Source organism: Aspergillus costaricaensis (assembly GCF_003184835.1).
Source record: "Aspergillus costaricaensis CBS 115574 unplaced genomic scaffold BO79scaffold_19, whole genome shotgun sequence".
In the NCBI taxonomy this organism is placed as follows: domain Eukaryota; kingdom Fungi; phylum Ascomycota; class Eurotiomycetes; order Eurotiales; family Aspergillaceae; genus Aspergillus; species Aspergillus costaricensis.
The window spans coordinates 333,779-349,127 of NW_020291819.1; the positions used below are offsets into that span (position 1 = coordinate 333,779).

General features: G+C 48.8%; 6 protein-coding genes across 6 annotated transcripts; 2 read left to right on the forward strand and 4 right to left on the reverse strand.

Moving 5' to 3' along the window:
* Window positions 1–429: 429 nt before the first annotated feature.
* BO79DRAFT_209544 (ATP phosphoribosyltransferase) lies at window positions 430–2,015 on the reverse strand. The gene is made up of 5 exons (XM_025682619.1): window positions 1,827–2,015; window positions 1,699–1,733; window positions 1,090–1,587; window positions 888–1,025; window positions 430–816 (listed from the first exon to the last, which is right to left on the reverse strand). Exons 1-5 carry the CDS (start codon window positions 1,841–1,843, stop codon window positions 581–583), a joined length of 924 nt encoding a protein of 307 aa, XP_025538671.1. The 5' UTR covers window positions 1,844–2,015; the 3' UTR covers window positions 430–580.
* A 403-nt stretch (window positions 2,016–2,418) lies between these two features.
* On the forward strand, window positions 2,419–3,173 carry BO79DRAFT_150072 (40S ribosomal protein eS28; the record flags this gene model as incomplete). Its single annotated transcript, XM_025678609.1, has 3 exons — window positions 2,419–2,479; window positions 2,621–2,704; window positions 3,112–3,173. 3 exons carry the CDS (start codon window positions 2,419–2,421, stop codon window positions 3,171–3,173), a joined length of 207 nt encoding a protein of 68 aa, XP_025538672.1.
* A 776-nt stretch (window positions 3,174–3,949) lies between these two features.
* On the reverse strand, window positions 3,950–7,439 carry msh3 (mismatch repair protein MSH3; the record flags this gene model as incomplete). Its single annotated transcript, XM_025681207.1, has 3 exons — window positions 3,950–5,425; window positions 5,482–6,578; window positions 6,659–7,439. 3 exons carry the CDS (start codon window positions 7,437–7,439, stop codon window positions 3,950–3,952), a joined length of 3,354 nt encoding a protein of 1,117 aa, XP_025538673.1.
* Window positions 7,440–8,144: 705 nt separating this feature from the next.
* Window positions 8,145–9,749, reverse strand: BO79DRAFT_150092 (uncharacterized protein; the record flags this gene model as incomplete). Its single annotated transcript, XM_025678610.1, has 1 exon — window positions 8,145–9,749. One exon carries the CDS (start codon window positions 9,747–9,749, stop codon window positions 8,145–8,147), a length of 1,605 nt encoding a protein of 534 aa, XP_025538674.1.
* A 1,219-nt stretch (window positions 9,750–10,968) lies between these two features.
* On the reverse strand, window positions 10,969–12,410 carry BO79DRAFT_196509 (Rab geranylgeranyltransferase subunit beta BET2; the record flags this gene model as incomplete). The annotated part of the gene is made up of 4 exons (XM_025681208.1): window positions 10,969–11,269; window positions 11,326–11,450; window positions 11,504–12,241; window positions 12,312–12,410. 4 exons carry the CDS (start codon window positions 12,408–12,410, stop codon window positions 11,227–11,229), a joined length of 1,005 nt encoding a protein of 334 aa, XP_025538675.1. The 3' UTR covers window positions 10,969–11,226.
* A 1,620-nt stretch (window positions 12,411–14,030) lies between these two features.
* Window positions 14,031–14,661, forward strand: BO79DRAFT_229329 (uncharacterized protein; the record flags this gene model as incomplete). The annotated part of the gene is made up of 3 exons (XM_025684034.1): window positions 14,031–14,077; window positions 14,216–14,522; window positions 14,560–14,661. The coding sequence occupies 3 exons, from the start codon at window positions 14,031–14,033 to the stop codon at window positions 14,659–14,661; spliced, it is 456 nt and encodes a 151-aa protein (XP_025538676.1).
* Between the last annotated feature and the right edge of the window lie 688 nt (window positions 14,662–15,349).

Sequence of the window (15,349 nt, forward strand, 5' to 3'; positions counted from 1 at the left end):
CAGTTGACAATTCAAGCTGAGTATAGTACTATCCAGCGCATACAGATCGTGAGTTTCCTTCAAGGAGATACTACTAGTAGTAAGTAATACATTGAACTTAGCACATCGAAACCTGCTAGTCCCAGGAGAGGTATGCAGGTATACCAGTCAATACTATGATCATCCTTAATAGTATCTGAGGATGAGTAGTATGGATCCTCGGAATCCTGCAGGATTGAATGTGCGGGGGTCTAGTTTCATCTGATAGGTTCTGTCCTTCTTCTTCTTCTTTCTCAGTTACCATCCATTTTCGAGGTCAACTACCTGGCACCAACCTACCCTCTCAAGATATCAACTTCGATAGATATATCCCCACACTGATCATACATCATACCCATGAAAAAAAAGACATCAACTCTAATCAATGAACCGTATCTCATGAACTCGATTATACCCGTCTGTCTAACCATCTAGAATGCCGATAATATTTTGATCATAAGAAGAAAAAGAAATATAATGCGAAAGAAGTGAAAAGCGCGCCCTATACATGACAAGAAGAGAAAAAAAAATAATTGCAAAACAACGAAAATTGACTTCAAGCTTAACCCGTTCTCGAGTTGGCGATGTTCAGGACCAGAATATCCGTTGCGCCAACCTTGGTCAGGTCGTCCATGACCGTCGCGATCTTCTTCTTCTCGACCATTGAGCTAACGGCAACCCAGCCGTCTTCTTCCAGGGCGGTCACCGTGGGTGCGCGCTTGCCGGGGGTGATCTTGGAGGCGGTGGCCAGTTCTCCGCGGGGGATGTTGTACTGGCACAGGACGTATTTTTGGGCGGCTGCAGAGGGGGGATGAGTCAATGGGGCTGGTCGAGTGATATAAAGAAGAAGATGGTAGAAAGGAACTTACTGATGACACCGCGGATACGAGAAGCGATCAGGTCAACCAGAGGGTTCTGGGTCTTCTTGGACTTGACCAGGACGGAGATGGTCTCGACGACGGTGTCGATGGCCTTGAGACCAGCGGCCTTCATGGTCTCACCGGACTCTGTAGACATTGGTTAGTTGCTGACTGGCATGATAATGCTACGAATGAGGATCATTGATCATACCAACAAGATCGACGATGCCGTCAGCAACACCCAGAGCGCAAGCAGCCTCAACACTGCCGCCGACGTACTTGATCTTAGTGCTGAGCTCGCTCTTGTCAGCATCGCTCTTGCCCTCGAGCTTGGCAAAGAACGCCTCGGTGAGAGCAGTGAAGCTGGTGACGATGTTGCGACCAATCAGCTGCTTGGCCTCAGTGATGTCGCCCTTCTCCGGGACCTGCACCTGGAGCTTGCAGCCGCCGAAGCCAAGGTCCATGACCTCCTCCACGTTGGAGACTTCGCCGCGGGGCAGCAGCGCATCGTGTTCGGCGATCTGGTCGCGACCGGTGATACCGAGATCAACACGGCCTTCACCGACGAACGTGGGGATATCTGCGGCGGGAAGGAAAATGAGGGCGATGGGAAGGTTCTTGACCAGAGCGATGTCCAGGCGGGTTTCGCGACGGAACTGGATGTCGCAGCCGGCCAGGAGGTCCAGCGTAGCTTGTTGAAGACGGCCCTCTGTTCACGGCAAGACAGGCGTTAGTCCGGTGCTTGGTTTAGGGGCCATTGGTGGGTTGGGCAATTTGGGGGTGCTTTGCGGTCAGGGAGTGAGTCATGGCGGGAACTTGCTTTTAGGGACAGCGAAGAGCAGTCTTCCTTCGAGGCTGTAGGGGATATGTTAGTAATTATATATGTATAGAGTGAATAGCATGCTGCGATCGTGGGGTTCAATGTTTGCTACGGGGCAATTGACTCACTGGTTGACGAGATCCATACTGACGATCAACGGCGCGGGGTAAACCGGCAAGGAATTGGAGATGACAGGGAAGAAATGAAAGGGAGTAATTGGAAAATCAAAGATAGATCCAAGATCCAAGAGACTGTCAAATATCCTAAGAAGGGTATTGCGAACAGAAAAACAAGAGTTAAGCAGAGGTAAGAGGGAGTGAAAGGAAGAGGGGGAAATAAGCAGCGTAGCGGAAGAGGAAGAAGATGCCGCAGAAAAGAGTCTGAAATCCCGTCATCGGAGGGGCCCGCATTGCACAGATACCTCAGGCCAGCAATTGATTCAGGGTTACTTGCTGCCTGACACTTCTGCCTCATATATCAGGCTAAAAGAGAAAGTCGATTACCTCATCACCGGCCTGACATTCCAGCTTTAGTTGACTGCCTGACGGCTCAGGCCACATTAGCCCTGAGCCCTCGCCTTTAGCCCAAAACAGAAACCCAACCCACACAAGCCGCAAATCCCTCGATTTTCACGAACGGCTTCAACTTCTGCCAACCCCCCCAAAACGCCATCTTCACGCATCCCGTCAGTCCTTCGCTGTCGTCAAGCCCAACTCCAAGATGGATTCCGCCAAGCAGCCCGCTAAGCTCGTCAAGGTCACCCGTGTCCTCGGCCGTACCGGTACGTCGTGAATTTCTCAATTTATCGAATTTCGATGCCTTTCGTCTGGGATATATACAAATTGCGGTGTTTCCGCGACGGCGTGTGGATGGCACATATGGCTTGAGAGAAGATTTTCTAATGAGCATTTCACTTTTATAGGATCCCGTGGTGGTGTCACCCAGGTCCGCGTCGAGTTCATGGACGACACTTCCCGCAGCATCATCCGTAACGTCAAGGGCCCAGGTATGCGATTTCTCCGTTGATTACAATTGATGATATATATACATTTCCTACGGCTATGGTGGTGGCGCTGGTTGGACCGAATCGAATTATTTCCCCACGAAGAGAAGAAGAATCCCGCGAGAAGAATGGCAAATAGTGAAAGAAAATGTGCGCACGCATCGGAAGTCAACAACACCCACGATTCTATCAGCGAACAGTACGAATCTCAGAATCCCAACACAACGCACGCAGGAACTGAAGAGGGGGAATAGAAGGACAAGCAGTATCGCGGGATAATCTCGACTCCACGGGGAAAGAAATATCGCATTCAGTCCATCCAGCCAACCAACCAGTCGCTCCGTCATCTCCAAACCAAACCCACATATGGCACACACCAAGCTAACCAAACCCCTCTTCGTCGCAAACAGTCAAGGTCGACGACATCCTCTGCCTGCTCGAGTCCGAACGCGAGGCCCGCCGTCTCCGTTAATTTCCTTTACCAACAACTCCGAGTTTTCGTCAACATCTTTTTCCCTCTCGAGGCTATGTACCCTTGCTTGCGTTGGAAATGATTATTCTGGGAGGTCTGGTCGGGAAGGCAAAAAAAGAAGAACTATCTTATCTTATGGGCTGATGCGGCATCCGGGTTGTTATGGCTTCGTTTGAGAAAAATTCTTTTATTGTTTTTTCTTCTTCTTATCATTCCTGTGTGTCCAGACTCATATTTCCTACTACTGGGCTTCATATAGAGCGAAAGTGAGAGAGAAACAAGAGAAGAAAAAAACGAGGCTATCAACCTGAAATACAAAAAACGAAGGAAAAAAATTTGAAATCCCACGGGCGCGAGGTGATCTTCTATTCATCAAGTCTCTGTCTAGATTACCCCCTTTTTTCTTCTTAATTTTTCTCCCTCGTGTTGTATGCACGATGCACTCGAATCGGATGGACCTTTGTGTGAACTTGCTCGGTTTGGATCTTAGGTGGTATTAGGGGAATATGGTCTGCGGGGACATTATACCTTGTGTCGGTGTCTCGTGAGTGAGTCCTGGCTTACGATTCATACGTCCATTCTGCCACTTACCCATCGTAGATATTACTGCCCTACATGTAGAAGATGAATGAAACAGCGTCGTGAAGACCCCGCTTATCACGAGTCATTTGAATCTTTCTCATAAATCTATGTCTAAAGCCTAACGCTTTTGATCATGCAACGCCGCCAATACGCTCATCTCGATAGAAAGCAATAACAACACATCAATATGCTTATTACAGCTGCTCGGCGCTGCTGATGAGGCGCTCAATCATATTCCCATCCTTGGTGCCTCCCATGACCTCTCCGACGACCGTCACAAGACCAGCCAGTTTCCGCCGGCGGATTTTCTCCTCCAATTCTTTACTCTTCTGCCGGGCTTGGTCCAGCAATGGCCCTGGCAGGTTTGCTAACCGCGCGACGTTCAGCCCGTAGCTGCGGTGTGCCACGCCCTCACCTACTTCGTAGAGGAATGTGATCTCTTCGTCTGTTCCGGTACCTGATTCGGTAAACCGCATGTGCACGTTGCGTAGTTCGTGGTCTGCCAAGGTATGGACCATTGAAGAGAGGTGTTGATAATGGGTGATGAAAAGCGTAAGGCTTCGAATCGACCGTACCATGTAGTCAAGCACAGCTTGTGCAATTGCAACACCATCATGCGTGGACGTGCCCCGGCCCAGTTCATCCAGAATGACAAGTGACCGTGGAGTCGCCTGCTTGAGAATGTCTGCGGTCTCGGAAAGCTCGACCATGAAGGTAGACTCGCCAGCTAGCATGTTGTCGAAAGCACCCATGCGTGTGAATACAGCGTCCAACATACCAAGCTTGGCCGACTGCGCGGGAACATAAGAACCTATTTGCCCCATGATGGCGATGAGCGCTACTTGTCGTACATAACTGGACTTTCCGCCCATGTTGGGTCCGGTGACCAGAAGAGCGCGTGTCTTGTCGCTGTCCAAGTCGATGTCGTTTGGCACATAACTGTCCAACAGTAACTGCTCGACCATTGGGTGACGTCCCTGCTCCACTTGGATGCACGTATGGTCCGTATATTCGGGCTTCACGTAACCCGGTTGACTAGCTATAGTCGCCAGAGCTATCAAGCAGTCAAGCGTGGCCAATGCCTGCACACTATCCCGGAAGGGCTGGTATTTAGTTGCTATATCAGCGAGAAGGGATATGAACGCCTTGTCACACGCCGCGGCCAACGCTTCTTTGTGCTGGTCACGCTGTCGCATGAGCTGAATGACTTCCGGCGTATGAAACCTTGATACTTTCTTGGTGCCGCTCACTTTCACCCATGATGCAGGCACACGTTTAATGGAAGCCGAGCTGTTCTCGACTTCAATCAAATAATCAATTCCCGCAACAGACTTGTATTCGACCGTCTTCTTCCCGAGCTTCTGGCCAGCAACAGAACGATGCTCCTCTAGCTCGTGTTCAACACTTGCAATGCCGAGCTTTTGGTCACTGATGTCTTCTGTCTCTTCGGTTTCGCGAAAGAAGGCATACTTATCATCCCTCTTCGCAGCATGCAAATTAATCTTGTCAAGAAAAGCTATAACGTCTTCCAGGATCGTCGGGAGACAAGTGATCGCTTCATTTATGGCAGCAGACGCAAAACCGGTATCCGCAGGTGACTTCACGTCCGAGAATTCCTGCGCAATCATTTGCATCGTCTGCAAAACGGTGAGGAGTTCCGGTCGAGTACACTGGTTGTTTTATTAGTCTTTATTCAAGTGATCAAAAATAGAGACGAAGAACCAACCTTGCCGTAATAAATCCGAATCAAGCTCTTTTCCAAGTCGCTCTTGACCTTTCCAAGCAACGCCTTGAGCCGCTCTACCATTACCGTCTTTTCTGGATTCTTCAGCTCTTCGACAGCGTTCACCCTCTCTTCCAGCTTCGACTTGTCTAGTAGAGGACGTCCAACCCATTTCCGAAGCATGCGCTGTCCAAATCGCGTTTGTGTCCGATCAAGCGTCCAAAAGAGACTGCCCTTAGTCGTATGGTCCGTTTGATTTTGGTAGATCTCGAGGCTCATCAGAGTGTTCCCATTCAGAAGCATGTGTGATCTGGAAGAAAAGTGTTGGAAGTATTTGGTCAACTCGAAAACATATTCCAAGCCGTATTCTTTCATGTGCTCAATCATAGACGAAAGGCAAATAGTCACTTGCTCTGGTAGATTGAGCACCTTCTGAAGGAGGCTACTCGCCTGTGCATCATCTGCGGCACTGGCCGTCTTCATCTTTCCTGCATAAAAGCTGGAGACATGGCTGTGTGACTCCGCGGCGGCAGTCTTCGACTTAGGCACTCTTTCCACGCGGGTCTTGTCCCCGAAGACGTTCAACTTGCTGCCGGAGAGATGCTGGACGAGCTTTTCCGTGGCCTTAGAAAGCTCGCCAACAATCAAAAGCTCGCAGGGTGCAATATGCAGCAACCTCGTTTCGATTTCACTCCTCATGAACCCGTCTTCGAAGTCGTCATAAACAATATCTCCTGTAGCCGGCTGAACAGCAACAATTCCCACTTGAACCTTCTCATCATTCCCCCAGCCCTTTGCATTTGTCTCGGTAATGCATAGCAAGTAGCCAGTTGCTGGTGAGGCGCCACCAGATGCCGCAGGCATAGGCCCTTCTAAGCCCTCCGCGTCGTCAATATAGGTACCCTTAGTGTACAAATTTGTGAGCTTGCGCACGAAGGGCGCATTGCGATTGTCACCCGCTGCTTTCAGAGCAGCAGTCTCGATTTGTCTCACGACGCCGACCTTATGACCCGCGGCAACGAGGCGCTTAACATGAACGTGTAATCTGTGAACCGGTATGCTAGCGGAGGCGAAACGATCGAGGTGTGCTTCAGAAGGGTCTAGATATGACAAGACCTACGTTAGGCACGATTCACCAATAAAGCAGGAGATGGAAAGGAGGCAACGGAACCATACTTACGTTCGTCAAATCTTAGTTTTCCAGGGATACAGACTATAGACAATTCCTTTGCGGCGACTCTCGCATCTTCACCAAAGAATCGAAACTTGTAGCCGACTTCAACTACTAGGACGGTATCCATATGCTTGCGCTTGATGTCGATGACCTGCTTCTCCATTGGAGTGAGCTTGCTTCCGCCTTTCTTTGCAGCAGCCTTGCCCTTGGCAGGAGGTGGTGCTGCTTCCTCCTCATCTTCGGCCTCAGCCCCCTCCTCGGGTGTAGCTTCGCTGATAGCATTTCTACCAATGCCAATGAGGCAGTCCGCACCACCCAATTTCCGAACGAACTTCTGGTGTAACGCTTCTCTCTCCTTCTGTCTTTGTCTAGCCTCAAGTTCACCAGCCGCCTGCGGCCCTTCCGCTCCAGTGTTCACCGCAGGTGAGCTGCTGAATCTGAATATCTCAGTCCTCTGGCTACTAGTCAACGTCGGTGGTCGCTCTGTAGTGGATGTTGACTTCGGAACCTCTTCTTTGCTTGCGGGGTGAAGGCCGTTTGTTCTAGCTCTTTTAGGGGCCGGTGCCACTATGTCATCCTCCTCATCATCGGTCAGGGCGGTATCTTTCTTTGGCGCTCGTTCCTGATTGTCCGCTTTCTCGGGGGTTGTGGCTGGGGTTTTTTCTTCAACGACATTGACTGGGGCAGGTTGAGCTGTTTGTGGTTTCTTCGTGAAGAAGCTCGCGAGGGTTGACTGCTTCCGCTTCACTCCCGGTGACGAAGAAGTCTGTGATGAGGGAAGAGGCATTTTATCTTTGTGGTCGAAATCACTGACAGTCGCCGAGGCAAATTATCTTAGCAACACCGAGGGGAAAGGGTTCGCGGTGGCGGTAGCGCCTGCTGGTCGCGCCCTAAAGTCCGATAACAGCCTAGGACCTTAGTATTCATATATAAGACATCAATCAAATCGTATTGGACGATATCCGGAGCCAAAGCATTCGCCTTAGCGTCAAATGCGTATCCGCGGGTCGGGAACCTTGACGCGTGGAGGAGCTCCGTCACGCCCGTCACGCGTAGTTCCCTTAATTTAATTGCACTTGAAGATGATATAATCTTTCTGCCTGAGGCAGAAGCAACCACAAAACTACTTAACTTCTATCTGGACGAGTATACACTTTCTCTCTCCTCGTCCCTCTGTCTTTCTCTTGGTGTAAGCATGATGCTGTTAGAGTTATTATACATGATAACATACTAGTATACAGTGTCAAGGGGTGTCGTCCGACAGTCAATGTATAGCGGCTACCATTGAGTTTGACCCCAATGCAGTACTAACCACCCAAGTATTCATACCACGTAACGGGAGTGCTTGTATATTAGGCAATGCGAAGCAAGCTACAAAGCCATGTCAGCTTTGGTTCCGAAGTCGACTAAAATTGTGCAGGTGCCATATAAAGATATAGTTTGACCCGCAGAAACCGAACTCAACTCAGGCCACACAGACGAGGACCAGAACTTAGAACGAGCTCCCGTCCAGGTAAAGTCGGCCAAACTCGCTTTCATCAACGTCCGAAATTGTGGACTCGGGTGAGCCAAGCTGTGTTTCATACTGGTTGTTCGATCTAAGTTCTGGTTTTGGAGTACACATTGGACCATCGTCAGCGGGCAACCCAGAGAGTGAAACGGCCAAAGGGTTGAACGAATATCCAGTGGGGCTTTCCTGGTTATCGAACGATCTGAAGCCAACTGGTCGAGAATCTCCAAAAAAGTACTGCGGTGGGTAACAGATTCCGCTGGTCAAATGCTCCGTGAGGGAAGGGGACTGCCAGTCCATCAGAGGATCAATGCGGCCACGAACATCCAGGAGTGGTTCAATGTTCTCCTTGCCCATGGTCAAATCATGCGCTCGTCCAGCCACTGCGATAGATTGGTCACCAGGTGATAGTGGATAAGCATCATGATGAAGTGTGAAATCCTTGAGGAGGTATAGAGGATGAGAGGGAGCCGACGCCACAGCATGAGTTCCATCGCCATGGTTATGATCCGTAGAACCAGCATTACACTGACTTGGTCTATCATGAAAGACGGTAAATCCAGTGCGAGGTTTTAGCTTTGTCCCTCTGAAGGATAATTCAAATTCGTCCATGTCATCCCCGGGACTGCCATATCGATGCAGCCGCTGAGGCCCTAGGGATCCCTTGGGGATTTGTGTATCTCTTCCTCTTGTATCTCTATCCACCAGTTTCTCAATGCGCTTGGTAATCCTTCTGGTTCGTTTCCTACTTTGCCCACGTTGGATATTAGGATCAACTTGGGAGAGAACTCTTTTGGGGCGATTTACTCGACGTTTGGGAACGGGCGTCTCCCCTTTGAGGGGGCTGCTATCCTCAACATTACCTGAGATCACACGCTGCTTCCGTAAAATTCCGGTAGGGGAAAAGACAAGCTCTGTTGGCTCCACACAAAGGGACGTCTTTTCCATGAGCTTCAAGATGCTTTCATCCTTCTTCTGATTGCGTCTGCGTCTCATCTGTTCGGTAGCCGAGTCAAATATATCCATTCCAGGCCACAGCACACCCTTCAGTCTGGCTATCTCATCTGCTCTTTCCTTCTCCATCTCATTGATGGTGGGAAAATAAATGCTGTCAGTTTCATTATCGTCAACAAATGGATCGCAGCTGTACTGGTCGGATGGCTGAGGAGCCACGTCTGCTTCGTTATCCGATGCCTTCGCCCAGTACAATGCGGTTTGCACCGGGACGTCCTCGTCCTCCGCCCTTTGCAGTGGTTCTTGCTTCCAGGGGCTGCAAAGAGCCTGTGATGTCTTTGTCGGTGAGGTTATTGGGGCCAGCGAGTGGTCTTCCAGTCCAGGGTAAGTATGCGTGAGATTATAAGACGGGTCACTAGAAGCAGCATTGGCTGAAGAGTATGGCGTGTTCGTGTCCTCAGTCTCAGGTTCCGCAATGACATACGAACGAGAGAGACGCGGGTCCAGATAATCAGGCAGTGGGTTCTGGAATGAAGGACTTGCAGTGGACACTGGCACTGTAGCATTATCAGTCTCGCTCTCCATATATGACTTCTCGTGTATCTTTTTCTTGCGGGCTTCTTTCGAGGACATCCGATCCGAAAGCAACTTGGCCAAGTTGTTTCTCTTATACCATCTGTCATATTCATGTAGCAAGGCTACTGCTTGCTGCTCTTGATGACTGCGTACTTGAAGTTTAAAATAATGGGACAAGTGAGCCTTTGACGAGATATGGGTAAGCAAGTGCGATACATCGCTGAATGTGGGCCGCTTTGGGCAGATATTGCACAAAAGTGCAGCTGCATCCATTTCGGAAAGTGGTGTAATAGGGACCGGCTCCTGATTTTGGAAAAGATATCGAAGGAAACAACAAGGAGGAGTTTCTATCAACAACAGATGTGATAAGCCGGCCTCGGAAGGAGAGGATGAGAAGCTTCAGAAGAAAATGCGTTACAGGAAGATGGGGGACCTGCCCGGCTGACTTTCTCACTGTTATTCCACAATTAGAGAAAGAGCTACCAAGACCAGCTTTCTCCAGGCAGGCAGGTATCAATACAGACAGGGTAGCAAATACAATAGGCCAATCGATTGATCATAGTTGACACTCATACTTACCAATTGCAAGACCTCTACTTGGGGGATCTCAATGGGCGACGCCAATACAAACTAAATGCAGTACTATGTAGTAGTTACTACAGTAGTTTCGTTTATGTGGGTAGGTGGAACACAATACTTCAGCATAGACACGGGAAACGTATCTATGTATGATACACAGTCCGATTATCAATCACACAATTCATCATTTCGGTGCAATCAATGTGAGAGGCATCACCGTAAGCCAATTTAGCACCCTATCTATATTCTATAAACTAGTACGTCTGAAGACTGGAATACCAGATGAGCCAACAACTACTAATTTACTAGTAGTAGAGTAGTAGTACCGTTTGTCGAACTACTATACACTACTAGTTACCAATACTACTGACACTATATATATATCTTGTCCGTTCTGGGGGCCCGAGTTTTACTACTGGGATTTTGAAAACGTGTTCTTAGTATATATATATAATCAACTAGCAGTAAGGAAAGGACCACGAATCGACCAACACGGTCTCAGTAAAGATAAACGTTAGCTACATGGCTAGTAGACGTTATGATGGCCATAGCCTTTGAGTAGTTGCAGACGAAACGGACGGCATGCGTTTAGTATCTGGCAATATAAAGAAGCATTGGGTGAGTTATGGCTACGATGCAGACACCAATGACTTTGAAACATTAAGTCAACTCCAAGGATACAACACATTTCATTCATCTTCCATGTTGATTAACTAGCTACTGTATATCTTGACTATAATTACGGTTCATGTGCCACTGTGTCTTAACAGCCTTTCCGTAAGGCTATTGTGAGGGGGTATGAAGCGGAAATAAGTCACAGTGCCAATCACTCTTCTCCTGCCTTGTATCCCATAATCCATGGTAAAAAAGAAAAACGGGTTATTAGATTGCAGGAGGTGAGGCCTACGTCAAGAAAAAGTACTCAAGAGGTGTGATGTCATCATACAGCCAAAGATTACCGTTGCAGATATTTCTGTGTAATTGCCTTCGGCATACAACTAAAAGAAAAGGTTAGCTATCCGCACTTTTGCATTGCACAGGTTGCATAACTCACTAGACTGGATCTACTTCTTGGATGCCATTGAACTTCAACAGACTCAAACCAGCGATGGCAAAGTGGGTGTGAAACACATCAACCATGCTGCCTGGTCTGTCTCCGATGCCCCCAGCCTCCGAATCCTGAACTGCGTCAGTGCCATGCCGGCAATGCCATGGCGAAAGGGATAACATACCTGACAGCGCAAGATGAAAGCAGAGAGCTTGCCACCATCGATCCAGTGGAGTTTGTCGATCATAGCCAAGCTCGCACCAACCCACCAGCTATAGCATGCATCGGGCAGTTTCTCAGGCCTTCCGTTCAGACCACCATTTTCAACCTGTCTTTCGCTGAGCCAGCCCCCAAGACGGTCCTTGTTTACCAAGTCCAGTCGTCCGGCGATTGCCAGAGCTCCTACGCAAGTGAAGATTTGACCGGCATGTGACTCAGCCCCAGGTTGGATGCCATAGCCACCGTCTAAGTTCTCACACTGCTGGACATAGGAAATGGCCTTGGGTACATCAACTGTGTGGAGAAGCCCAAGAAGGGAGAGTGCATTAAACGCGCCATACAAAAAGCGTGTATCTCTCTCACCCCATTCATCACCCATGAAAGCACCAGTGTCTTTGTCCTGTAGCCCTGCGATGAACGAGCCAACCTTCTCTTTTCCTCCTAGACCGCGCTTCTCCAGCTCATCCACTGCGTCTAGGGTTACGAGAATTTGCACTGCCGACACTGTGTACAGCATGTGTGCATCATGGCCCGGAGCTGCTCCAAAGCCTCCATTCTCCCGTTGACACGAGAGAACGAAGTCGATGGTATCTTCACGAGGAAGGACATCGGGGCGGCCAAGGAGATGTAGAGCTGTCAAGCCCCAATACACCCCATTCAGGCGAAGGTGTTCTGTAAGCCAATATTCTAGCTCATCCCTCCTCTAGCATCACCTGTCAACCACCTTCCCCATCATGAAGAGAAGAACCATGGTTATAGTAAGAATGACGCACGCTGTCCAAGTTCTTGATGTAATCCACATGTCTTTCGACACTAAGGTTCAAGCTGGATTCAGTCCCAGCAGCCCTACCAGGACCCGAAACTAAGGACATTTTTGTGATCGGATTGCTGGAAAGCAGTGTAATTAGTGGTTGAGCTTCGGACTAGTCAAGAGCTTCCTGCTCGCGCTAGAAAGGTAGCCTTATGCGCTGTCCCGACCAAGGCCACGAAGCTTGTGCCTGCCAACACAAGGGCGATCAAGGCGGAGAAGCAGGCTCGAAGCTTTGGGGGTGGCAAACACAGGGTCGTCAAGGGAGGCAACCGCTGCACGTGTCCCCCTCACTGCAGGTGAGGTTAGTATGAGGTGTCTTTGGAGGTTAGTTGTGGACGACTTGGGAAGCTGGGAGGAGGGAAAAAGCAAGCTTCGGGGAAAAAGTGTGTGTGTGTGTGGTGGAGGGCGGTTGGTGACGAGAGGGAGGGCTGACCATCACGTGATCAAGCGCCACCGGGAAAGCCGCTGGGCCAAAAAGCGGGGCCCATTGTTTCAGCCTGGCGTTTAGGGCAGGATCGCCGTCTCCCACGGACAGCGGTGTGAAACCCCTGAGCGCCAAAGACTGCTTGCCCCTGGGTCCCTGCTCGCTCTGAAATGTTCGGTGGCTGGCCCTTGTGCCGATGCCATGGAGGCCGGGCTCCCGCGTCCCACTCTGGTCTAAGTACAAAGTAAGTTGGTGGCAATGTCAATCAAATTTGTCAAATGCATGTAAGTCCAAGGTAGGCAGGTAGTATCGAAGGTTTCTTAGTACGGAGCGCAAGAGGGATCCTTGTGTGATGATGAGCACCAGGTGCAGAACTGCAGGTATGAATGGGGAATGTGGGTTCTGTCTTCTCTACTCCGATAGTACTAGCTAGGCATAATTACGTAGTGCCGGGCTATTGACTCGGTATGGCGTAGTAGTCATATGAGTCTTTCATTGTCCCACGTGTAAGTAGTATGCCGTCGACTAAACTAGATACTGCTATGTATATATTTTAGTAGAGTATCTAGCCTCCAGGCAGAAATTGCTAAACGGGGCAACGCCCATAACGGTTTCGCATAAGTGCCATGAGGTGCAGGACCCTCAGCAGTCCACATTTGATGATAAGTCCCATTTATCTTCTGTCAAAAGCAGCAGATTGTCCTGGAGTACTAAAGCGGTAGGGGGAGCACGCTACCTTTGCTAACCGGAAGGGTTGAGTTGATTACTCCACCACTGCAACGAAGCGCTAGACCACCAGAGGTGGGAAGCCGCGTGCTCTTTGTGGTGGCAGCGTATAATGCCCCGTGGAATTACCGGAATATACTTCACACATGGAAGCGCCCAAGTATGTTTTGTTTTCAGTCCAGCATTGCTTACAAAAAAGGAGCGCATTTTTCAAAATGACAGTTCCAGGGTTGTAAACCTGCTCCAGGGCTCTCTTGCTTTCTTTTTTCTTCCCCTTGTCTATATTTAGCCATCCGGAATGTACCGTACATAATAAGAGGCACAACCAGAAAGTGTAGACATTTGGTGCTATAAATGTCATTGGTAAAGCGGGGCAATAAGACAATGATAACCATTATTTATTCGTTCAACGGTGCCTAGGAAGCCAGTAGTACCTGGGTACGGGGTACACTATCCAGGCACCGACTACGCATTAATTCCTCTTTTTCCTATCATCCCCACTGACTGTATCAAATTTGTCTTGACTGAACCATGGTTGACCACCCATACAGCTTCAAGAATCAGACCACTGGCTGGAGGTTCAATATTTAGACATTATTTTTTTTTAAATCTATACAATCAGACATTTTGTGAACAAACAACACATTTTGTTTTTTTCTCCCTCACCATGAAGACTTCGGGAATAACCCACACAACAATGGCGGCCGTCTGCGGAGCCGACAGAATACTTTTAGTGCCATAAGACTCTTGGACTACTGCATACTAAGCAGCCAGATAAGGTGCCACTCAAATGCTGTGATGGGCCTCCGCGTCAGGTACTCGTGTCTCCCGGGTGCTTCTGATTTGGCCCTGCAACTGAAGCCCCGTCCACAGGACCTTGGTTGGCCAATCCACGGTTGCAATGGCTGTCTCTTAGACCGGGCATGCATCATCCCGCCCAAGGCACCAACTGCCAGACCCGATCTTTTCTGGCCAGTCATTGTCACCGCTTCGAGTGTTTGGATGGGTCCGTCCGATCTTTCGGTGTATATCCCAATGGCCTAGGAGGTGGCCATTGCAGCCCCGGGGTTGCCATCATCACAAGGGTTATTGCGCAGTAGCGTGTTCAGGGGCAACCAACCGACAGGCACGAAAGATAACTAACTATGTACACTTGGTGTAGTCTACCTACACAACGAAATTATTGAATCTTCCAAAAACTATTTTTCTCTCCTTCTTTGGTCTCTTGTCTTTCTTCTCGATAGTGATGAAATAGCTGCGAGTTATATAGCAATTATATAGCAACAATAGGCTTTGTAGTCAAGAGTTAATTTTTTGAATGTTGGATTTGACTTTCCTTTCGGACAGCCTCTCGATTTTCTCCCCCATGGGAAGTTTAACCTTTCCAGTTTGCCCCCCCTCTCTTCCCCCAGCTGTAAGGTACTTGGGTATTTCGGTGACTATCTATTGCAGATATTAACCCATCAATACGTGGGTTGGACCAACGTCATCCTCCTGGTACCAGCCACGAGTTCCTTTCCCTTTTTAACCTCTATCCCTCAAATTTGGTTTAGGGTGCTTCATCAATTCTTCACTTGATATTTTTCTTGGGTTATTATTATTATCAATTATTTTATCTATTGCCTACCAATATCTGGCTCTTTACTTGAAGTTTGAAACTATCGATCAGTAAGAGAACCTCTGCCAGCATTCATTCTTCAGGAAGGGAGTAACATGCTAAACCGTCCTTACCTGTTTTTATTACAGACATTATCCACTATCCTTTTTTTTTTCTTTTTTTTTTTCTCATTACTATTATTTTTATTCCCTTCCCAAAAATCCAAGGGCATCAATCCACCTGCCACTTATCT